The 25104-nt window shown below is 36.8% G+C and overlaps 1 protein-coding gene across 1 annotated transcript; it reads right to left on the reverse strand.

The window, feature by feature from the left end:
• Nucleotides 1-8893: 8893 nt before the first annotated feature.
• On the reverse strand, nt 8894-10490 carry LOC131002457 (uncharacterized). Its single transcript, XM_057928952.1, has 4 exons — nt 10342-10490; nt 10184-10243; nt 9276-10019; nt 8894-9143 (listed from the first exon to the last, which is right to left on the reverse strand). The coding sequence occupies exons 3-4, from the start codon at nt 9784-9786 to the stop codon at nt 9127-9129; spliced, it is 528 nt and encodes a 175-aa protein (XP_057784935.1). The 5' UTR covers nt 9787-10019; nt 10184-10243; nt 10342-10490; the 3' UTR covers nt 8894-9126.
• Between the last annotated feature and the right edge of the window lie 14614 nt (nt 10491-25104).

Below are 25104 nucleotides of genomic sequence, written 5' to 3' on the forward strand. Positions count from 1 at the left end.
TTATTAGTCTTATTTTTTTTTTTTTTTTTTTTTTTTTTTTTTTTTTTTGGTCGGACAAAGTCATGTTAGATGTTAGAAATTAGTTCCCCATCCACTCCAAGAACCACCTTATCTCTCCATTCACCAAATCCACCTTATATCTCCAATCTCCAATTCGCTCCCAAGAGGGATCGAACCCGGGTCACTTCACTTAAGTGAGGACCCGGTGGCCAGTGGGCTAAGCCCCCTGGTTATATTATTAGTCTTATTGAATGGATATGTATTAACATATGACGTTTATAAACTGAATAAACTTTCAATGTTTGTGAATAAAGTGAAAAATATACTGAATATGTTATAAAATATGAAATACAGACTCTGCTGAATGAACATTTAACTGATCTGAATAATTTAACATATTGCATTTATAAACTGAATAAACTTTCAAGTTGTGCGAATAATGTGAAAAATTTACTGTTCTAATCGTGAAATAAAATCAAATAATAATATAATTTACAAAAAATGATTAAACTAAATTTTTTTGAATAAATATTATAAAATTATATGTATTCTAGTAATGAAGTTTGAATATTGATATGATAGAGAATTGTGAAAAAAAAATCATAAATAACGTAAAACATAATAAAAGAGAATAAAATTTGATATACAAATTTCTATATAATTTTTAGAATTAATATTTTTTTAATTATGGAAGTAATTATCATTACATATTTATTTATTAAAACAACAAATTTATAATTAAATTATATATATTAATGCATGTATGAATATAAAGGAAAAGCTAATGAATACCAAAATAAATATTTTGAATTTTTTATCACATGGACTTATTAGCTGAATTAGCGAACACGTAAATGATGATTGAATGTTTTTTACTAGAATTATGCATTGAAAGAAATAAAACTACAATAAGAAAGAAGTTTTGACCTTGTTAATTTTTTTAATATAAATTATTGCCGAAAATAGATAAAAGGTGTGAGTGAACGAAGAAAGCAACAATTAAATTAAATTGATGTGGAGATTAACTTGAATCATATTTTTTCATAAATATAAAGATTCTGATATCTTAATTATAGGAATAATCGAGTATAATAAAGAGGACAATTACTAACATATCCTTTGAGAATTAAAATACAACAAAAAAATCCGCATCATTGTGATCCATTGGATCATCTAATTTTAACGCATGGGATTGATTCCTTATTCTTCATACATTTAGCTTTTTTTTTATCCCTTCCCTATATATATATATATATATATATATATATATATATGCTGATGTTACATACACTTTTTTAGCACAATTTTTTTTAGTTCTTAAGCAACTAAATTTGTTCTTTCTTTTTATGAAAACCAATTCATTCTCTTAAGTTATATAAAAATTTCTTATACATCTATATATTGAAATTATGTTTGTTGCCTTCATTAATTAATAATATTATGTTGATAATTTCAAAATATAGTTGACATAATTGCAAAAAGAAGTTACATATTCATTTAAAGAAATAAAAAAATGATATATTTAGTATTATTTGCTCAAAATGAGAATGACTTAAATGATTTATTTTATAATCTATAAATTTAATTATTATTATACAATGCTCATTGAGTTGATAATATAGTTATTATACATTATTTTAAATCAAATACTTATATTTAAATTAACACTCCATCCGGCTACAATATATCGTTTCCATTTTGTGGACGATACAAGTTATAAAAAGTGGAGAATATAGTTCATAATAGTGGTATTGTTGTTAATGGAGTTTAAGTCTCACTATTGTTGTGAGTGGAGTTTATGAACCCTACTGCTATAAATGAAAATGTCAAAAGTGGAAGCGATATCGTGGACAGACTAAAATGTCAAAATTAAAATCGATATCGTGGACAAAAGGAGTGTAATTTTTTTTTTTACTAATTAATCTAATTCATAAATAATGACACGTTGATAAAATTTAAAAAATAAACAACTAGTAACTATATATACATCTTAGGGCGCAAAATGCCTCTGAACCTAAACTGTTTAAATCAAACTAGCTACTCAAGGGAGCTTGCTTTATAGTATATAGTATGATTGAGTTTCTAGTGACTCAATTTGGACCACAAGTTTTTCCAGGTAGCTCATTAAATTATAGCGACTTCCAATTCATCAAACCAAAAAATTTATACTCAAGTGTATTATTTCTTCGCAAATTCTCCTCCATACGTGGATGACAGGATGTAGAGTGCGGTCTGTCCGGTTTGGACCGGTCAATTCAATTTGATTTGATTCTATTCCACTAATCCGATATTAAAAAGTACATTAAAAAGTACATTAAAAAGTATTATAATTTTTTACGTACATTAAAAAGTATTACTCCCTCCGTCCGCCAAGATTATGGCAATTTACTTGGGCACAGGATTTAATAAAATTGGTGATGATTTTGATGTAGTGGAGAAAGGGTCCCACCACTTTATGAGATGAGTGGTTGAGATTGAATTTTGAGTGGTGTTTTTGTAAATAAAGAGTGTTAGTAATGATAAAATATTAAAGAGGATGGTCGGACCATTGCCATAAAAGGAAAGTGACATAATCTTGGCGGACGCCCGATATAGTAATTGTGACATAATCTTGGCGGACGGAGGGAGTATAATTTTTTCTATCTCACAAAAACATGAATATTTATTGGCACGAACTTTAAGAAATATTAAATAAAATGTATTGTAAATAGAAAATTTTATATTGAAAATTTTATGAAAATTGGGGTGTTACATAGTGGTATCAGAGCGGGTCTACGTTCCTGTAGACTCGTGCTTTAAAAAAAAAATTATTTTGCTTTTAAAAAGGTTTAAGTAAGCTTAAAGGGTTAAATAAGCCTAGTCATTCGAAACTCATGTGCTGCATCGACTCCAAGGTATGTGTTTTAATTGTTTAAGTATATGGCCGTTATGATGTTTTACATGACTTTTTTTTTATGATGCCTTTATGTTCTAGTACTATTATGTTCAGCTTTGTTAGAAATAGTTGAAATTTTGAAATTGTTAGATGGCACGGACACGTCAAACTCCCACTAGAGCTCAAGTTACCCTACAAGCACGAATTGAGAAATTGCACGAAGAATATGAAAGATTAAGTGAACGTTGTGAATTCTTGCGTGTACAATGCGAGAGATACGAAAGGATTAGGAGGCTGCAATCGGTGTACGACTGCTATACATGGAGTAGCGACTACGGGTTCGTGGAACACGTGCGAAGGATGAAGTTACCTACCAATAGAACTAGATTATATGGCTCAAGAATCGTGACTAGAATTTCGAGGACGAAATTATTTTAAGTGGGGTAGGTTGTAACACCCCGATAACTTAGATTTATTTTATAAGTTTAATTAATGGTATTTTCTTGTATAGCTTATTATTATTATTATTATTATTATTATTATTATTATTATTATTATTATTATTATTATTATTATTAATGATTCCTATTAGAATTAGAACTCCTTTTATCATCTTTATTCTTTATCTTAGTAGGAGATATACATAGAAAATAATTTTTTTATATTTATCAAAAGCTCTTTAGAAACTAGTATAAATATGGAATCTATTTTCAAACCCTAAAAGAGACGGACACACTAATTAATTGGGAGAACGGCCATAACTTACTCCACAGAACTCCGATTCAAGCGAAACAGATGGCCACGGAAAGCTCTCTCGAAGACGAAGAATTCGTATTTCTGGGCAAAATACGATTTGAGGACGTTTGAGGCTTCAAACGAAGGCTTGAAGCTGACTGGTCTATTCCGCTGCGATTTTGACGAATTCTTCTGGTGCGGCGTTATTAAGACCTTCATTCCGGATTTGATTTATTTAGCTTCGACTTTAAGGTGAGGGATTATATGCTTGTTGTTATATTCATGTATGTTTGAATATGCTTTTAGTTCATGTTTGATTATACTTGCTCAGCCATGTAGAAATACATGTTCAGAATATCATATTCAAGTACATGATCAGAAACGCAGAATATCATGTTCAAGTACATGATCAGAAACGTAGAATATCATGTTCAAGTACATGATCAGAACGCAGAATATCATGTTCAAGTACATGATCAGAAATTCAGAATATCATGTTCAAGTACATGATCATAAATTCAGAAACACTCAGAATTCAGAATATGTGTATGACAATGTGAATTATTTGCATGTTTATGTGTACGTGAATATTTGCATGGTTTCTCACTGAGTATATTTTCAATATGCTCACCCCCTTATCTTTTCAGTTTTGCAGTTCTGGAGTCGAGGTGGCCATGGAAGTGGAGAATGACTAGTGATAAGGATTTTACATTGAACATTTTTGTAGAATTTGTTAAGTTTTAGTTTATCGTTTTTTTTTTTTTTTTTTCATTTTACTACTTTAGTTTTGACAAGTTGATTTTAAATTGGTTTAAACTTTTATAATTCAAGAAATTTTATTTTTATATATTAGTTTTCAAAGATTTTATATTGAAAAGTTTATGAAAATTGGGGTGTTACAAAATGGATCACACTTTATACTCCCTCCGTCCGCCAAGATTATGTCACAATTACTATATTGGGCGTCCGCCAAGATTATGTCACTTTCCTTTTATGGAAATGGTCCCACCATCATCTTTAATATTTTATCTTTACTAACACTCTTTATTTACAAAAAAACCACTTAAAATTCAATCTCAACCACTCATCTCATAAAGTGGTGGGACCCTTTCTCCACTACATCAAAATCATCACCAAATTTATTAAATCCCGTGCCCAAGCAAATTGCCATAATCTTGGCGGACGGATGGAGTATAAAATAGAGATAAAAAATAAATGGATTGTGGTGGAATAATGTATCAAAATAAAAATATTCATGTTTTTGTGAAACGACTTAAAATAACAAAATATTCATATTTTTATGAGATGAGGAGAGTATTATTTTTTATTACTAAAAGTATCATTTGTAATATAGTATAATTTATTATTATATAAATTATCATTTACTTTTTATAAAAAATAGGGTTGATTGTATTTGTATGTTATATCACAATCTTTGGCTGAAATCCATTTTGCCCACAAGTTTTAAAATGTCCAATTTTTATCACAATCTTTGACATTTGTTCAATTTTCCCACAACCTTTAATTGCCGGTCATCGTAAAATTGACATGGCACTGATGTGGATTTAATTTTACACGTAATATTGACGTGAAATATATAAAAATTTATAATTACACATACTCCCTCCGTCCCGTAAGAGTGTATCATATTTTCCATTTTCGTCATTCCCATAAGAGTGTATCACTTCTATTTTGGGACATGGATCCACCTTTTCTTCTTAACCACATCCACTCATTTTTACAACCCCACCATCAATTCAATCGCAACCACTCATTTCCACTCAACACATTAATTATCATATTTTTCTTAAAACCCGCGTCGTCCCATATATGATACACTCTTATGGGACGGAGGAAGTATAATATTAAATTAACATAAAAAAACCCTAAATAATGGTCTAAAATTCCTAATCTATACGGAGCCCATAATTTCATCTTCTCTTTCCCGTAATTGATCTTCTTCCTCCCCGCAATCAGTCTTCCGCCGTTTGATTCATTTGACTTCTCAGCCGTAACTGGTGAGCGCCGATAGCCCATTGGTAGGCAGCGCTCTGCCGATTGCTGGAGGCGGTGGATTCGTCACTGTAGCGGGAGGCGGTGGATTCGCCACTGCAGCGGGAGGAGGGTGGAATCGTCGAAGTCGCTGATTGGTTGCCATTGCAGGTGCATATTCGAACTCGCAGATTGTCAAATTTGAATCAAATCCAAACAGTGATAAGTATTGCGCGTACCGGCGAGTCACATCAGCGCTACGTCAAATTCGATTTGGAGGAAAAAAATTGTGGGAAAATTGAATAAAAGTCAAAATTGTAAAAAAATTGGATTTTTTAAAACTCGTGGACAAAATGAATTTGGGCCAAAAGTTATGATAATACATGCAATTAACTCTTAAAAAATATTATTTATATGTAATAAAAATATTATTTATTAATAGTAAAAGTGTCATTTATACAGTATGTAGTAGTTTCTTTCAACATTCAATTCACAAAACTAATCCATACCATGAGATCGATCTTTCTCCTTAAAAAATTAATAAAAACGAAAGCCAAACGAGTCGAAAAAAAACTCACATATCCCCAAATATCTAACTCACCATTGAGTTTCAATTAAAAAAAGGTAAGATATAAATTATATTTTTCATTACCAGCTTTCTGAAAATGGTGTTAAGATAGAGACAGTTTTTACGTTTTCATAATATAAATATATTCAAATTTATCGACGTATTGCAATTTCAAACTTGTGTGAACCCATTAGCATTTCCAACCAATGGAAAGCCTAAACTCAAGCTAATCATTATGAAGGCATTTATCTTTTTGATATATATGATTGAATATTTTTTTATTATTAAAATATTTTTAATTTTATTATTTTAACAGATATAAATCAGAAGAAAATAACTTAGACGATATACCAGAGTTTCAAACCATCTTTTGTAAATAATAAATTATCTTATATTATTTTTATTCATCTAGATTAATCATAAAAAATAAACCTTTCCTAACACTTAAAATTATGAATTTGAGAGGCAACAACTAGTCAATCTTTTTCAGTCACCATCAAAAATTCACGTTGTAGATTAGGTGGGAAAACATTTCTAGAACTCAACTCAACTCCGCGTATTCGGTGAATTTCTCCTACAAAAGGACAATTGTAAGTTCTTTTGTTTGAGCGTGGAGAAAATTTGAATACAAATACGAATAAGTTTTCAATTCCTCTCCTTAATTAAGAGTGAGAGAGGCTCCAATTCGACAAGAAAATATGGCATACAAATTTATTCCTGCTTTTCCATGTCATTAAAGAAGACATACTATGTGGCCTACATGAATTTGAATAGTCAAGTATTTTTGTTGGAAACCTAAATTTCACCAACCACTTTATCTACATTCTATACATTTCTTAATCTCCGTGCCAAAACATAATGAGACATTTGTAATGGGACGGAGGGAGTATTTGAATAGTCAAGTATAATAAGCTCAGATTTATGGTCATTATTGAGATTCAAACAGAAGACATTATATTTAAGTTTAAGAATGCTCACTCCACAACTAGGTCATTCCTAAAGGGACAACTTACTAAGCATAATTGCTTCTTTATTGATACACATGAATTTGGAATGTATTAGTATTATTATAGTACTCCCTCAATCTCCAAAAAATAGCCATAGAAGAAGACGATACATGTTGTAATAATTGTGAGTGAGTGTATTGCGAGTGAAGAAACGGTCTAATCTAAAGATAGCGTTAAAAATGATTAATTATATTGTGAGTGGAAAAAGGGGTCCAACATGTGATATAATAAGTAAGTGAGTTGATATATATATATATATATATATATATATATAGGGTTAGGCTAAAATAAGAACTAGTTTTAAGATATAAAATAAGAACCAATAACATCCGTTAGATTTATAAGATCTAATGGCTTGAATTAATTCTAATTTTAAGTACTAAAATTAACGCCACTTTAGAATAGGATAGATTGGTAATTTCAATACTTAATAATATCTTATTCCTTATTTATGGGGATTTCACTAATTAATTGTATATTAGTTACCATATCTAATCAAATCTACAAAATTCAATATTAAACCTAAACATAAAATAATAGAAACACCAAAAATCAAATTCGTATGGAGCACTTTGGTACACGACATTGTTAATCTTAATCTTCATTCTATCATGTCTTTTTGGTTTATTCAACACGTACTAAACCCTGTTGTAGTATCGAATTCATGTGCTACATGTGTTTAATTATCGTATATTAGTTGGAATTCACATAACCTTGGTTACGAATTCATACAAAGTAAATAAATATATTTATTATTCGTTTCAATTTTTTTAAAAATTCATACGATGATACTCTAAAATTCATCCCATTTTAGACATCTTACACTTTCGATATTGGACTAATTAACATGAATTATTAACACGAATCATACATTAATATGTATGAATCACCTCTAAAATTCATCCCATTTTAGACACCTTACACTTTCGATATTGGACTAATTAACATGAATTATTAACACGAATCATACATTAATATGTATGAATCACCTCTAAAATTCATCCCATTTTAGACATCTTACACTTTCGTTATTGGACTAATTAACATGAATTATTAACACAAATTAGACATTAATATGTACGAATTATTCAATATGCCCTCAATATTCAAGCATTATTATTACCCATGTACTAAATTTCAATTATTTTCACACATGAAAGCTATGCATTATTACAATGAATTATAAATTAATATGCCTGGATTAAATGCGAACCATTTCATTTTTTTAACACAAACAATTTCACAATTTAATACGAACCATTTCACAATAGTTATTAAACGAATAATGCTAGAAGTCAATGCGAATCAACTCGTTAACTGCATGAATTCATAGTTAATTTGACAAAATTATTTGTTGTAAGTTATTAAATTGCACGAATATTTGTGGTTAGTGTACAAATTTTATGTGTATAAGACAGGAACAACATCAGATTTGGTAGTGTGTTACATTATTGCATTAATTTTAAAGTCATTAGAGATTGTTGTAATAGAATTTTACTAATTCCATATCAGGCATTGCAAAATTGAGGTTCATAAGAGTGTCAATATAAAATAACCATATGATGAATCTGATGACTATGATGACTTTGACGAGAATGTCAATGAAAAATACACACATCATCCAGAAAATGAAATAAAATAATTCACGCCAACCATGAAATTTATTCATTCACACAATAAACTAAAATCCAAAATTTTATTACGTGTAATGTCTATGCCAACCCATCACTAAACCACAAATGGACTTCTCAAGAACTTCATCCCGCGCACCAACAGCATCTCTGTCTCTCTCCCCATCATCATCCATAATTTCAATTGGGTCAAGAACAATTCCGTCACCAAACTTGCCACAATGTATCTCAGCAAGTTCCCTGTCTCTCAGTGTTTTTGTGCACCAATTTATTAATAAAGGAAAGCTCCTCCTTACACTTGTTCTTGCCCATGTTACCCTATCCACATAAAGCATCTGCAATTATTAAATAAATTAGTACACAACAAGTGCAACCAAACCAAAAAAATATCAATGGTTATTGCCATCTTATCGCGAGAAACATAATAGGCCCAGTGAACATTGATTGGGTATCCTTTTCCCATTTACCTTTGCTATCGATCAAAGAATCAGCTACATACGCACACCAGTTCAAGTCACGAACAACCGTCAAGTTATCAAGGCTCTTAATAACCCTAGGAATGACAGATCTATGCGTCGAACTCGAAATAAGGCAATGTGTCACCATCACTAAAAAATGCACCTTAAACCATCGGCCCCCATCTACAGAAGCTAACATAGCGTCTTTCACATCACTGATTTTTATAGTTTTACGCTGTTTATCTGGAAAACAGCTTACCCACTCGTCATACAAGTCGGTAGTCTCGTATTTTTCCAGAAGATCCACCGGTCTACCACCACGAGGAAACCCGAGCATGCGATACGCATCTTCCTCAGTCACTTCAATTGACTTACCACATGGAAACATGATCTCCGACCTTCGGGCATGGAAGTGATCAAGCACCCAGTAATCTAGCTTACTAGGCATCTCTTGGATTGTAAGATTAAGCACATGACCAAAGCCCAAGGACTTCACAACCTGTTTCTGAACGTCGTTCATTTCATTGACAACTTTCAATAGAACGCATGGCGTGCTCCTAATGTATAGAGACGGGTAATCATCATATTTCTTCACCTCTAACTTCGTGTAATTTTCTACATCAAGCTTACGCTTGTCAATCCTGGTCCTCTTGGCAGGGGCTACCGGCGGCACGACTCTGATAGAAGGGACAACCGAACTACCAGTAACATCTTTACCCGACGTCTCACTCAACTTCCTCTTCAAAATCTCACCTGTTCAAATAAATAAAATTTGCTTTTACACATGACAACTAAAGTGTTCCAGTACAAACTTCACAGTATACATAAAGAAAAATTCACATTAGCAATAATTCAAACTAATCATATTTCAATTAAAATAAAATCTTAATGAACTGCATATTAAATTATAAACATACCCCCAAGTAACGATCGCTTAAAAGCTAACAATGTTGGATCATTCCGATACTTCGTACGAACTGCATAACGTATTAAAAGTATAACTCATATTTTAGTGCAATAAACATCGTTATTCTATAGAATGGCATTCATTAACATATTATAGTCAAAATATAACCTTCATTCAGTTGTGCAACACCTTCATTCAGTTTGGCCTTTCCCTTTACGCTACCTGCATGTACAGGCAATCAAATGTAGAAAAGATTCACGCAAACTTATGAACTTAACTGTCTATTGAATGTGACAAATACCAAAATATATTAAAGCCATTTCTTTTCAAAAAAATATTTGCATGCACAACTGTACCCTAATTAATATTTCAGTTATTAGAGAAATTCATATAAGCGATATAATAGAGATATAGTATAGAAAAACATTTCTGCATTTTTCAAAATACTCATGCATTATACAGTATATATATTCAGACATTAGTATATAGCCAAAGTATAAAGTATATACTCACAGCACAAACAGGAAGTAACTCACGAATTTTTATAAATATCGCACTAAGCAAGCATACAACGATAAGGAATACAAATTATTCATGCAGATTATAATAAAATTCGCACAAGAATTTCACAGATTCACGTGCTCTAATTCAAATTAAAAATTCATACCAAACAAAATTTTTAGTACCTCTTTCAGCATTATAGCTTAACAAAATGATATTCAATTAACTAACCTAACTAATGACAGTGACATTTAACAATTTTGAATTTGCTAACCCATGTAACGACAATGACATCTATACTATAACATATTCATTCACTTATCAAACCCACTTCATGCATTTTCGTACATATATTCGTTCCATACATTTATTAGTGCAACAAATGAACATTATTCATACAACTAAATAGATTATTCATGCACAATTACCTCTAGTTATTCGAGGACTATTCTCCACAAAATCAGATGTATCAGTCACACCTTTCCCCTGCACTTTGTTCTTACTCTTCCCTACAAAAGAAAAAAAAATAATACCAATGTTAGAAAAAGAGAAAAAATTCAGATCTCACCACAACATGTACAATTTCACTAAAAAGGATACTAAAAATTGAAAATACTATATTATGCAGAACAATTCGCACAAAATCACGAAAAAAAAAAATGATAACCTCTGTTTGCAATACGACTACCCTCGCCGAATACCGAACCTTCAATTATATTTTTCCCTTTGTCCTTTGTAGTAACATTCCCTGGACATTTACATTTTACAGAAAAAGGTTACAACTCTAAAAGTAAAGTAAATAATGAACAAACACCAAAAATTCATTCAAATTACAAAAAGTTTGCCAAAAACAAAATATTTAACCACTGAAAAATAACCAATCCAGTAAATTTCAACAAAACTCAATTTTTAGATGAGGAAACACACACGTGGAAATCGATAATCAATGAGCACCAAACATTGATTAAAGTGTAGACACTAGTCTATTTCCATCCCCACTGATCTGAAAACGCCAAATAGGGACCACCAAAACATAGTACAGAAAAAAAAAATCATATAAAACCAATATTGATTCAACCACACCCCAAAAAAAGTGCCGAACATTTAATTACCAATAACAATAGCAAAAATTGCGAAAACCCCTAAAATTCCATCGAAAACAATGCCCGTTCCTATTAAGTCTCACCGATCTGACCACCCTTAGTTCGTGCCATCGCCGGAATTTCGTCGACCACCCCTTAATTCGTGCCTTGCGCCGTCTCTTCTTTTTCGTCGACCTTTTCTTTCGTCAAATTTTGAAAGATATACTCTATAGATTCATATGGGTTAGATTGATTTAGGTGGCTGCATTTAATTTAATGGGTTGCTGATATATCATCTCCCTTTTTAACAAAATAATATCATAGATTTTGTCTTCCTAATTCACGCAACTACAAAATTGATATCAATATGGATTACATCAAATCTTAATTCCAATTTAATGGGGCGTTGTTTTTGGTAATGTGTAGTTGGCTAGTTAGAAAGTCAAAAGGTCATTACGAATTTACCCTCCGACGTCATTATACGTGAATTAAGTAGTGAAATAAATTGAATAACAGTGGATCTTCCAAACTAATTTCAGCCGTTAGATACTAAGAGATCTATGGTTAATATAAGGTCTTAAGTTATATACTAAGAGGGGTTTGTGGAATAACCACCCCCTATATATATATATATATATATATATATATATATATATATATTTAAATTTGTTACAACCAAAGAAAGGAAAAACCCCACTCACACTCTAACTCCTAGGGTGACTCGAACCCCCGACCTATTGATTGGAGGAGAAACGTCTTACCAACAGACTGCGCTTCATCGTCAAGTGAGTTAATATATTTTGTTGTGAGGTAATGTTTATAAATGGAAATGAACTATTTTTTTAATAAAGAAAATGAACTATTTTTAAGGAATAAAAGGAGTATTTTTATTTCTTAATGGGACTTTGATTTCTCTCAATCTCTGTTCCTGAAGACGAGTTTAATTAACATATTATAGAAACAATAGGGCCGGATGGCCCTATTCAACATACAACATCAAATTTTGTCCACCATTTGAAAAAACATAAATTTTGGCCATTTTTTGTATGTCATGACTATTCTACCCTTCTCTCTATCTCCTCTCTCTTTCTGATCTCCCTCTCTCTCTCTCTCTCTCTCTCTCTCTCTCTCTCTCTCTCTTCAGTTGGCAGCGGCTGCCGCTCTCTCCTCTCTCTTTCTCATCTCCCTCTCTCTCTCTCCAGCGCGCCGCTTGGGCAGAAGTCGTCGGAGTCAAGGATGAGGCGGCGGCGGCGGATTTGGTCTGATGAGGCGACGGTGGATCTGATCTGATGAGGCGGCGGCGGTGGATCTGATCTGATCGTTGCGCCGCCTCCTCCATCGGCAGATCTGATCTCTGCCTCCTTCGATTTCAGCCATGGCAGATATGATCTGATCTGTATTTGTGCTGCACGTATGGCACTTATGGCACTATTAGTGCCATAAGTGCCATAAGTGCACACTTCCCCCTAGGGTTTAGATATTCCATTTAGGGTTTAGATTATCCATTTGGGGTTTAGATGTCCATTTAGGGTTTAGATTATCCATTTGGGGTTTAGATGTTCTATTTAGGATTTAAATGATGTTGTTGTTTTTGTATTTGTGCTGCACGTATGGCACTTATGGCACTATTAGTGCCACAAAAATGACCATTTTACGTAGTTTTACTTTGAATTTCCGTTGGCACTTATGGCACTATTAGTGCCATAAGTGCCAAAATGACTATTTTACTTGGTTTTATTTTGGATTTCCGTACTTTTGGCACTAAATAGTGCCAAAAGTGCCAACGGAAATCCAAAATAAAACCAAACTTCTTGGCACTTATGGCACTATTAGTGCTATAAGTGCCTAACCCGACCTGGCACGCGACCCGCGTGCCTGATCCTACCCGGTCCGCCTCATTAAGGGTAAAAACGTCCAAATCAATAAAAATGACCAAATTTTGTGTTTTTTCAATGTGTTGCCATAAATTGTGTTTTATGGTTCATTTTGGCTACTTCAAAATTTTACTCCATATTATATATCTCTAAGAAAAAGAAAATTAACATATATAATGCTGATTCTAAGAAGTTAAATGTGTATTTGATAATCTCACTATAAACTTAATAGTTTAAATTTCCATGCATATGAGCTTATAATATCACGTTAGTTTAATACAAGGAACTTCAGTAATGATCAATTAATATTCTAACACTTATATTCTATCTTCCCCCTAAAAAAACAAAGTATTTATATTCTATTTCCAGATCGAAGAGGGAAAGACATATATATCATGCCCTAGCTTCTAGTCAAACTATTTAATTTTATGTTTAATTTATAAATTAAATATGTTTTAGTTATATTATAGTATAGAATTTATTAAAATTTTATTGTTTGTGAGAAAATTACAACCAACTATCATAAGAATATTAATTTTCCAGTTTTTCCAATTCATTAATCAAAGAAGACTTAACATTTAGTTATGTAATCAATTGCTTCTTTATATCAGCAAATATTTTTTTTAACTGCCTAAAAACCTATCATATGCGACATGACAGCCAAGAGGTATCTCCTCCATATCATCGTTCACCGTCGCTGCAAAATTGACGTTCAAATTAATTTCCTCAAGACTCGTCGTAGGCATGAAGTTTGATTCTTGAGAGAACGGCGAAAAGACTGATCAGTCAGACAAATTTGAATTGGCCGAAGACGGCTTTTGGGGGAGTGTTCCACCAATTTCCCCAATTATCCTCCATTTTTTCTAGCACGTACAATTAAATGAAAGGAAGAAATAGAGTGAAGAAGTTGAAGAGGAAGAGAGTTCTGTGAAAATTGAATTGGAGATGATAGTATTTATAGAAGAAATAAAAAATAAATATAAAAAAAGAAAATCAAAGAGCTGTTGCAACGGTTCTATCAAATTAAGAAAAAAAATTATAATTTTTTAATTAAATGGTGATTTTATATATAAAAAAAGAAAAGAAAAAACCCAAAAAAAACCCTTGAAAGCACAGAAGGAGCAGTCTAAGGGCCGAACCTCAGAAAAACCTTTTCACGGAAAACCCAGTGGGAAAAACCGTGAAAAGGAAAAAGAGTGCTCGTCTAAACACAAAACGAAAGTAGGGAAGAGCGGAAGGGATAGTTTCCGGAACTCCAGCCTAACCATCGTCCCCAAACTATCCCGGCTCTCACCCCACGAAAAAACAAAACGGCCGGTAAGACGCCGTCGCCGTAAGAAGAACAAACCCAAAAAAAGAAAAACGAGAGCAAAACATCCGGGTATATGCCATCTCCGTGAACACTCCACAACCCCCATCCCAAAATCCAAACGCCTGCCAAGTGATCGTAGAAAAACCCGAATCAGACAACAACCCATCAGCCTCAACTACCGTTTCTGACGCAGATGGCTATGCGAAGCCATGTCCAGGCGAACCGCAGCCCTAATCTCCTCAATCTCGTGCGGCCACCACCCTTCCGAACGTTGTTGGTTAGCCATTAAATCTGCCGCCTTGTTTCCTTCTCTAAAGATGTGAGAAACCTGCAGCGAGAAAGCATCTAACATCTTTAAAATCGTATTCCACGCCGCCTTAAAACGCCAAGGCACATTTAAAGAACGAGAATTAAGAATGGATATCACGTAGGTGGAATCGGCTTCAATCTAAAGCTTGTGCCATCCACGATTGTGAGCAATTTGAATCGCCGAGATAACAGCCAGGAGTTCCGCTTCGAAGGCAAAACCCGAGCCACCTTTGAAGTGAAAACAACCACGCACCACATTCCAATTATCTCTAAACACCCCACCTGCAGCAATAGTGCCCGGAGCTCCCGTCGCCGAGCCATCAGTATTCACTTTGATCCACGGCGCCACAGGTGGCCACCAATGCACCTCTACAAACTCCGGAGGAGGAGCACTCCTGGTAGTAACACCCACTGCCCGGAGAATCAGATAATCCGACCAAGAATTCCACATATAGCCTAATTTAGTAAAGTTATCATCAATCTCTTTGAAAGCAACTTTCACAGTTTGAATGACACGACTTGCTTCGAACTTTTGATTATCAAAGATACAATTGTTTCTCTGCATCCAGATGGCCCAGATGACCGTGATGATACCCATTTTCCAGAAATTACCGGTGAGGGGACTAAGTTTATACTGCCAAGCTGCAACCAAGAAACTCTGAATATCATTCTCTTGCAACCCTTGCGTGAAATTAAACCACCCAAGAAACGTAGCCCAAATATTCTTCACACGCTCACAATTCCAGAAAAGGTGATCCTGAGACTCACTTCCTTTTAAGCAAAGCAAACAGACGTTTGGCATGATCATACCGTAGCGGATAAGGCGATCATAAGTCGGCACTCTATTATGAAGAAGACGCCAACAGATCAAAGAACGTCGAATCGGAATAAAAGATTCCCAAAGCCAAGAACCCCAAGACACCTTCGGAAAATGATGACAATGCTTGTTGAAGGCCAACGCAGTAGTGACATTCCCGTGCAACGAGGGTTTCCAGAAACGCACATCTCCCTCAGAACCAAGAGGAGTGAGTAAAATATCACACACTATCTCAGGAAAAGCATTAACAAAGGCTTGCATGAAATGCCAGACCCCATCGTAGAAATAATCAGCCACCGATTGAGAAAGAAATGGAAGCATGAAAAGCGGAATACCGCATTTATTCATAAGATTATACCCAAGCCAGTCGTCATACCAGAACGAAGTAGAAGCGCCGTCACCAATATACGAGTACGAATCCGCCACCAAACCATCAATTTCCTCACGTAAGCTCATCCAGATAGTAGAAGCAGCCACCAGAGATTTACTACGCCCAAAGCGATCGAGATATCTATCTCTAATCAAATCATATCCGAACTCACACCCACCAACCACCTTCCATGCCATTTTCATGAGATAGCTCTTATTCATGATTTCGAATGACCTTACCCCGAGACCGCCCTCCTCCTTAATCGAGCAGACCCTCTTCCAACTCACAGAACAAGACGGCGTCTGCTTGATGTTTCCAGTCCAAAGGAAATTACGGCAGCACGCATCGAGCTCCTTAATAAGAGCAGTCGGCCATCTATAAACCATCATGGAGTGCGTCAGGGAGCTTTGGATAACCGACCTGATCAGGCAAATCCTCCCAGCCATCGATAACTGTAATCCCTTCCATCTCGAAAACTTGTTTATCACACGATCATGTATCGGTCGAAGATAGGAGGCACGCACACGGCCCTTAAAGATAGGAACCCCAAGGTAAGTAATTGGAAAGTTGCCCTGAGAAAATCTCAATAAGCTCCTTATAGCCCTGCAGGTTTGAGAAGGAACTTTGCTAGTAAAAAAAATTTACGACTTTTCCGGGCTCACAATTTGATCAGAAATTTGGCCATAATATTCCAAAATTTTCTGAATTGTATGAGCGTTCGTGACCGTGGCGTGACAGAAAACTAGAATATCATCCGCATATAAAAGATGAGTGGGAAAATTAATTCCTTGTCTCATTTGCATCGGGGTAAGGGTGCCCGCGCTAACACAATTTGCAAAGAGCTTACCAAGAACATCCTCGGCGATTCCAAAAAGAATAGGAGAAAGAGGATCGCCCTGACGAACACCCCTTGAACACGCAAAATAACCTTTAAGCTGACCATTGTACAGAATAGAAATCCTAGCAGAATGAAGCAGAATCTCAATCCAACTAATGAACTTTGAATCATAGCCAGCAACACGAAGAACGTTAAGCAGGAAATCCCAGCTAAGAGTATCAAAAGCTTTTTTGATGTCAATCTTGCAAGCCATGTTTTGACCACGGCTCGTACGATGCATACAGTTCACGCCTTCCGACCCAATCATAATACAATCGTGAATGGAACGGCCGCTAATAAAACCAAACTGATGACGGGAGACATAAACAGCAGCAACCTGGCTAAGTCTAGACGCCAACACCTTAGTAATAATCTTGTAAAGAAAGTTGGACAAAACAATCGGTCTCAGATCCGAGACCGAATTGACGACATCTTTCTTAGGAATCAACACCAAGGTATTAGAATTGCAGCCTTGAGGAAGATAAGAATTCCTGAAAAAGGCTTGAACAGCACACCAAATATCCATTTTAATAATCGACCAACAATGCTGAAAGAACTTACCCGAGAAACCATCAGGCCCAGGCGAGCTGTTTGGCTCCATCTGAAAAACCGTAGCAGAAATTTCCTCTTCATCCGGCAAGCGAATGAGCAAATTATTATAACGATCTTCGACCATCTCCTCAATAACCGCCTCAACCGCCGTAATATCAGTATTAGTATGACTGCTAGTCGAAAACAAAGAAGAGAAGAAATCCACTATATGATCCCCAATAACCTTTTGATCGTAATTCATATCTCCATTGATCTCCATGTGAGAAACGATGTGAGGTTTACGACGAAACCTAAGCATCGCATGAAAGAACTTCGTGTTCCTGTCTCCATCTTGAAGCCAAGACACCCGACTTTTTTGCTGTAGAAGCGAGCTCTGCCTGGAAAGCACAACGTTGATCTTAGCTTGGGCTTCCACTTCTTTATTAAAGAGATCCTCCGTGTAACCTTCCCTGGCAATCTGATCTTGAATTTCCAAAAGCTCTTGTTGATTATTCATGATGCAAGAATCAACATTTCCAAAAACATTCCGATTCCACGCGCGAAGAACCTGCCGAAGACGCTTTAATTTATGCATAACTTTAAAAATCGGGCAACCAATCTCGGTATCCATCTGCCAGGACCGTTCCACCGTATGGAGAAAATTCGGATGTAAGGTCCACATGTTAAGGAACTTAAAGAAACGATGGCGAGGAGGAGCATCCACCATGCAATGAAGAACAAGCGGAGAATGATCCGAGGTAATACGTGGAAGAGCTTGAACAAAAACCGAACTCCAGAGATTTGCAAAAGAGTCAGCATAAATGGCTCTATCCAGACGAGACTCCACATGGGTAGGCATAAATCTACGACCAGACCACGTGTAATGCAGACCAACCGTAGGCGCCTCAATGAAACCGGTGGCTTCAATGAAATCACAGAACTCCGCACAAGCAGTAGAGTTAGGCATACAGTCACTACTTCTTTCATGGGCGCCTTTCACCGCATTAAAATCGCCAATAAAGACAACATTACCATCAATATGATCCAGAAGATCCAACCACAAACTCCGTCTGCCAGCATACGTGTTAACGCCATGCACCACCGCGATTTTAAAATTCCACGTCGACCATCTGCAGTTCATGATAACCACCTGCTCCGAGGAGAAAATCACATCATGAGTAACGGAAGGATGAGAAAAAACCCAAATATTCGAACTCATGTTGTCTCTTGAATTTTGAAAACAAGGAATAAGATTCAGAGAACGCCAAAATCTAGAATAAGTCTTCTTGAGATTCGTCTTAGGCTCAATAATCCCAACAATCACAGGGGAGAAGGACTCGCAATGCTCCTTTAAAACTCGTTTGGACTCGTCCGTAAGGCCCCGAACATTCCATACGAGGACATTCATCATAAAGACTGAGAATTCGTGTTCGGGTTTTCACCCGATTCCACTTCAGCTGCCCAACTCTTGGCCGCCACATTATTCAGGGCTCTATCATTCTTCGAGCTCCCTGACGTAATAATGAAATCTCGAGGTTTATCTCCTGCTTCCCAAGCTTTGTAAAGTTTATTTTTGATGAAATCTTCAGCCTGTTGGTTAGGTTGCTGGTTAGGTTGCTGCTCCACCGGCTTCCGGAGACGACTCTTGATACTCTCTTCCCCACGAATCATCGGTTTCTTTGCCGCTAAATCTTTCGGCGGTCTCCCCCTTTTTTTCAACTGCACCTCTGCCTCACAATTCCTGAAAGTTTCCACTATCCGCTGAGCTTTGATAGCGCTTTCCATCATTCTTTCCTGTTTCTCACAATATTTATCCTGATTGACCGAACTTTCAAAAATGACGATCTGTTGTGAATCTGCTTCAGCCTGTGTATTGCCACCATCCGACTGCCCATCAGACTCGTCTCCCGAATCTATCTCTTCCGTAACCGGCATAGTGATCGCCTGTAAGATATCCGGACCCGATGTCAATCTATCTCCATTGACATCCTCTAAATCAACATTCCTATCAGTTAAAGCCAACGACTGATTGTGGTTCTTTGTTCCCCGCGGTGTCTGAATCTGCTCTTCTTCAATAGCAACCTGTTCCAAAACCCCCAACTGATTTATAATCTGCTCTTCTTCGACAGCCACCTGTTCCAAAACCCCAAACTGATTTTCAGTGATAATCTGCGGTCTGTGAGCTTGTGCAGTCCTATTCTGGTCCCAAGATTTAGGCTTCCAGTTAGGTGGCCTAACATCCTTGGCAGCTCCCTTATTAATTATTTCATTGTCTTTACCCAGCGACATGTCTTTGGCCTTCCCATTCCTGCTATCCTCCTTGGATTTGTTCTTCATTCTATTGCAGTTATCAATAGAATGTCCAGTGATCTTACACTTAGAGCAGAAGGCGGGGAGTTGTTCGAATTCAAATTCGACGTGAAAGGAACGTTCTTCCCCGTCAACCAGCAAAGCCTCCGGAAGAGGACGCGAGAGATCAATTTCCAACAAAATTCGAGCATAATGTCCAGCAGCACCACGTGCAGAAGCCCCATCAACTTTAATAGGCGATCCCATCGCCCTTCCAATACCCGTAATGACATCCAGAGTCCAAAATTCTAAGGGCAAATAATAAATGCGCATCCAAACCTCACAAAGTGATGAAATTGCTTTGTAGGGATCGAAGAATCTTACCCATTCGCGTAATCGCATAGTTCCGAACGGTAACTCCCAAGAAGTGCTTTTCTGAACTAACTCCTTGTCTTCAGCGGCATTAAATTTAATAGTGTAGAAGCTCTTTCCCATGGGGATGATTTGCCAATCATTGTCAATATTCCAAGCCACCTGAAGATCACGTTTAAGATCCGTGAGAAGACGCGGCTTCTCTCCTTTCCTAAGAAGAAGACGACCAATTAAAGCATGCTCAAATTGATTTATCTTGGGCAGCAGATGCTCTTTTGGCACCCGAAGCGTGGGTATTTCACCAGAGAAATCCGGTTGCAGCGAAGTGAAGCGATGAACAAGCACATCCGGCGTACGTTCAATTTGTCGTGGTCTCCTCAGAAGCGAAGCAAAAGAAGTGGTGCTCGGCCGATGAAGCTCCGTCGCCGATGCATTCTTAGTATTGTTCCACTTGATCAAATCCGGAACCCAAGTATTGGATGATGAGATTTTATGATCCTGTGAATTTCCATAAGTTCTACCAGCAAAAGACGTCGGCGTAGATTCCTCAGCCACACCCTTTGAAGATTCAGCAGCAAAATTTTCTTTTTCGTGGCATTCTCCATGGCTATGATTAGAGAAATTATTGGAAACTTGCGGCAGATTCAGCCCTGCCTTATCAACCATTATCGACAAGTGTTGTTGGTTGATTTGCATGGTTGGTGTCGATGACTTGCTCGGCGACGTTGGCGGCATCGGTTGTTGGACGTTCGACGGCGTGCCGGCGATCTCAGCATCCATTTTCTCTGCAGGGCGGAGGCGTAGGTGGCGAACGCCGTGTGGCGTAGTCACAAGATCGGGAACGCCGTGTGGCGTAGCCACAAGATCGGGCAGCCAACAGCCACCAACAAACACCCAGCCGGCAGCCCGCCTCAATCAGAGGGCGAGCAGCGTCTGCAACTCTGGATCTTCAATCTGCAATACCGGAAGCTGGAACTTGAGAGGGCGACTCACCGGACGAGCAACCGGAGAAGGCGGGCAGCAGCAGCAGATTCTGAAACAAATCGTGCTTCATCAATCGTCTGCAACAAATCGTCTGGATCTTCAACCTTGAATCAACCGGAGAAGGCGGGCAGCGCTGGGGTGGCTACGCTCAACAGGAGTAGGCGAGCAGCACCAGTTACTGCGACACCGGACGAGCCCGATCTGCGACACCGGATGAGCCGCGCAGCTGCTGCTGCTGGATCTTCAAGCAGTAAGCCGACGCTGCTGATGCTGCACCGGACGCCTGATTCGCCGGTCTTCGGTGGCAGCGGCTGACCGGAAAGAGATCGCAAGAAAGTCAAGATCCACGGCTCATCAGAGCAAGAAAGTCATCTCCCTATTCCCGCTCGAAAAAAAAATTATAATTATCAAACAAGAAAAGCCATTCCAAATTTAATTTAATTTTTTTTTCAATGCACCATATTTTCTGATTGGGATATGCTGCAGTGCATGCGCCCAATCCTCTCTCTTTCTGAACCTGATGCTCGCATGGACACTAAGAGCACACCCGTGAAGCGTGGCATTGGGGTGGGGCTTGCGCAAGCCAGGCGCAGGGTTGCTTGCTGAGCCCCCACTATGGATGCTCTGATATGATGGAAAGGAATGAGGGTGAAATGGAATGGAAGTACGAATAGAATGAAGATGGGAAAAGAATGACAAACCTTCGATGATTCTCATACTTGATATGCACAAGGAATACTAAAGGAATGTAATTGTGATTATTTGTTTGATTCCATTCCTATATTTAGTAGCTAGAAATAATGTTAAGGAATGAAATGAAATTATTTTATGTTACTAAATTACCTTTTGCATCACTTTACAAGTATAAAAATTATAAATAGTATTGAGTAGATAAATATTTTATTAATGTATTTTACGAAGAACATTTGCAAATTTTTAAAATTAAAATGGTAATTTTGTTCTATAGGATATACACTTTTGTCTTGAAAAATAAAAAAATCAATTGTCGATAGATAAATTTAAGCATTTTTAATTCTATTTTTTTCTTCTTTAATTTCATAGAACTTAAACGTTTGAATGAATTAATACTTAATTACGTTAACACTAAATATTATTAAGGGTTAATTGCCTGTAAATTCATAATGTTTTCACGGAATTGGTTTTTGCTCCAAATTTAAAAAATATGCTTTTAAATACATAACTTTTCATTTTTGTCTCGAATTTGTCCGGTGATCGGTTTTTTTCTTACGCTGGCGTCTGAAATGACACAGTGACAGCCGGAATTGACACTATGGCAGCAAGAAATTACACTAGGAATTTTTTTTTTTTCACATTTGTGGAGTTAAAAATATATATATACATACAAAAATCCCCCTTCCCCCACCCCCAAAACCTTAATCCCCCTCCCTCACCCCGCCGTCGCCACCCCTACCGCCACCACCGCCGGCGCTGCCCCATGCCGCTACCACCACCGGTGCCCGTGACTGAGCTTGGGCCACCACCACCGACGCCTCTCGATATCTAGCTTCTCATACGCGGAACATCTAGAGAGCTCGATCTCTGGAGAGCTTGGGCCACCACCACTGTCTGTATCTCAAACAGCGGCGCCGCCCTCCATATTTTTCTCGAGTCCTAGATCTCTAACCCGCAGTCACCGCCCGCCGATGTCGTCCCCCCTTCGACCGGCTGCCTTTTCTCTCTCCGGCAAAATAGCAGTAATGGGCTGCCGTCACCGTTTTCCCTTTCTCCCTTGACTCAGAACAACGACGATGAGATCGCCGCCATCCAAGCCCGTGGCCTCCAGATCGCGCCCTCTGCAAACCCTAACCCCCAAATCTCCCTTTTCCATTCGTTCGGTCGGACGGCAGCCCAGCCACTGCCGTAGTCGAAACTTCTCTCCACTGACTTCGGCGATAGCAGCCGGTAGGTCGTGCCTCCGTCGACATGACTCAGACGAGCGGGTGGGGAGAGGGGAAATGGGAAGAAGATGATGGGAGGGAGGGGGGATTTTCCTATTTTTATTTTTATTTTTATTTTTAATTTTATTTTATTCCACATGTCAAAAATGTGCTTAGGTGTCAACTCTGGCTGCCACTCTGTCAATTATGGCTGCCACCGTGTTATTTTTCGGTGCCGGCGTAAGAAAAAATCGGTCATCGGACAAACTCGTGACAAAAACAAAAGGTTATATATTTAAAAGCAGCTTTTTTAAATTGGGAGCAAAAACAATTCCGTGAAAACGTTATGGATTTACAGGCAATTAACCTTATTATTAAGGAGTCCATAAAATTTAGCATAAATTTCACGTAGTATTATTTTGAGGGAAATCTTATTATAGCCCTCTTTCATAAAAACATAAGTTTTATAGCCCTAGTTTATAATAGATAAGTTATATAGCCATTTTAAGTTTAAAAGACTATAACACCCTTTGACTTTTTTGTACTCGATGGTGTACTCGATGGCGCCATCGTGTACACCATCGAGTACTCGTGGTGCCATCGTGTACACCATCGAGTACTTCGATTACTCGATAGTGTTGTAGAAAATCTTCATTTTTTTCATTACTCCATGGTGTACACAATGGTTCCATCGAGTACACCATCGAGTACTCAAAGTTTCAAAAAAGTCAAAGGGTGTTATAGTCTTTTAAGCCTAAAATGGCTATATAACTTATCTATTATAAACTAGGGCTATAAAACTTATGTTTTTCTGCGGTGATTCTGCATCAGGTCCTCCCTGAGGCCCAACTTGGGTCGTCTTCCTCTGCGGAGACTTTGCTTCAGGTCCCGCAATCGGATCTAGCTTTGGTGGTGATGCCAGGAAAGACGATGATGGAGGATTCACCCATACCTCGCGGCCGTGGGCGTCCAAAGGGTTCTACCAAGAAGGGGAGGGTTTCCGATTCCTCTATAAAGCACCGGCTCCGGCGTATAATCAAGAATGGTATGGATATGAGTAAGAGTCGTGCGGATGGTGCCGTTTTGCAGGGCGCAGGAACAGATATTGTGCCAGTGGAGTTCTTGAATAAAGTCCAACATGCTCAGGATGGAGGTGCGATTCTACAAAATTTTGTGATTCATTCTTCTTCCGACGCTGCTCGAGCTATGTCGGCGGTGGTTTCTAAAAGATGGGGAGATATGTTGGACGACGACGACTCTTTGGATGAGGATGAATCTCTAAATATTTTCTCATAGTTTGGGTGTTTGTTTTCGTTTACCCGTGGTTTCTCGCGGGTGTTTAAGACTGCTTTTGTTTTGACTCTTGTCTTTCTTTTTTTTTCCTTTCTAATAAAATTTCTATTTCAGCAGTGATAATTCCCACTATTATTTTTATATATGTAGTTAAACAGTAAGTATATCAATTCTCATTTAAAATAATATTGTTTTAGAGTAAAAATATATATCTCACAAATTATATTTTTTATTGTATTTGTTATACTGTAAATAGTTACCTTAGTTAAACACATTTTTTAATAATCTGGACCCATTGTTTTTAGTATATATAAATTAGAAAAAAAATCAATTAATTAGTGTAATTGTTGATGTACAATAAATAGGAAATATATATATATATAATTGAAACATGAAAAAAAGAAGGAGAACAAATTAAAATA

The sequence above is a fragment of the Salvia miltiorrhiza genome, unplaced genomic scaffold, assembly GCF_028751815.1.
Source record: "Salvia miltiorrhiza cultivar Shanhuang (shh) unplaced genomic scaffold, IMPLAD_Smil_shh fragScaff_scaffold_135_1, whole genome shotgun sequence".
Lineage (NCBI taxonomy): Eukaryota > Viridiplantae > Streptophyta > Magnoliopsida > Lamiales > Lamiaceae > Salvia > Salvia miltiorrhiza.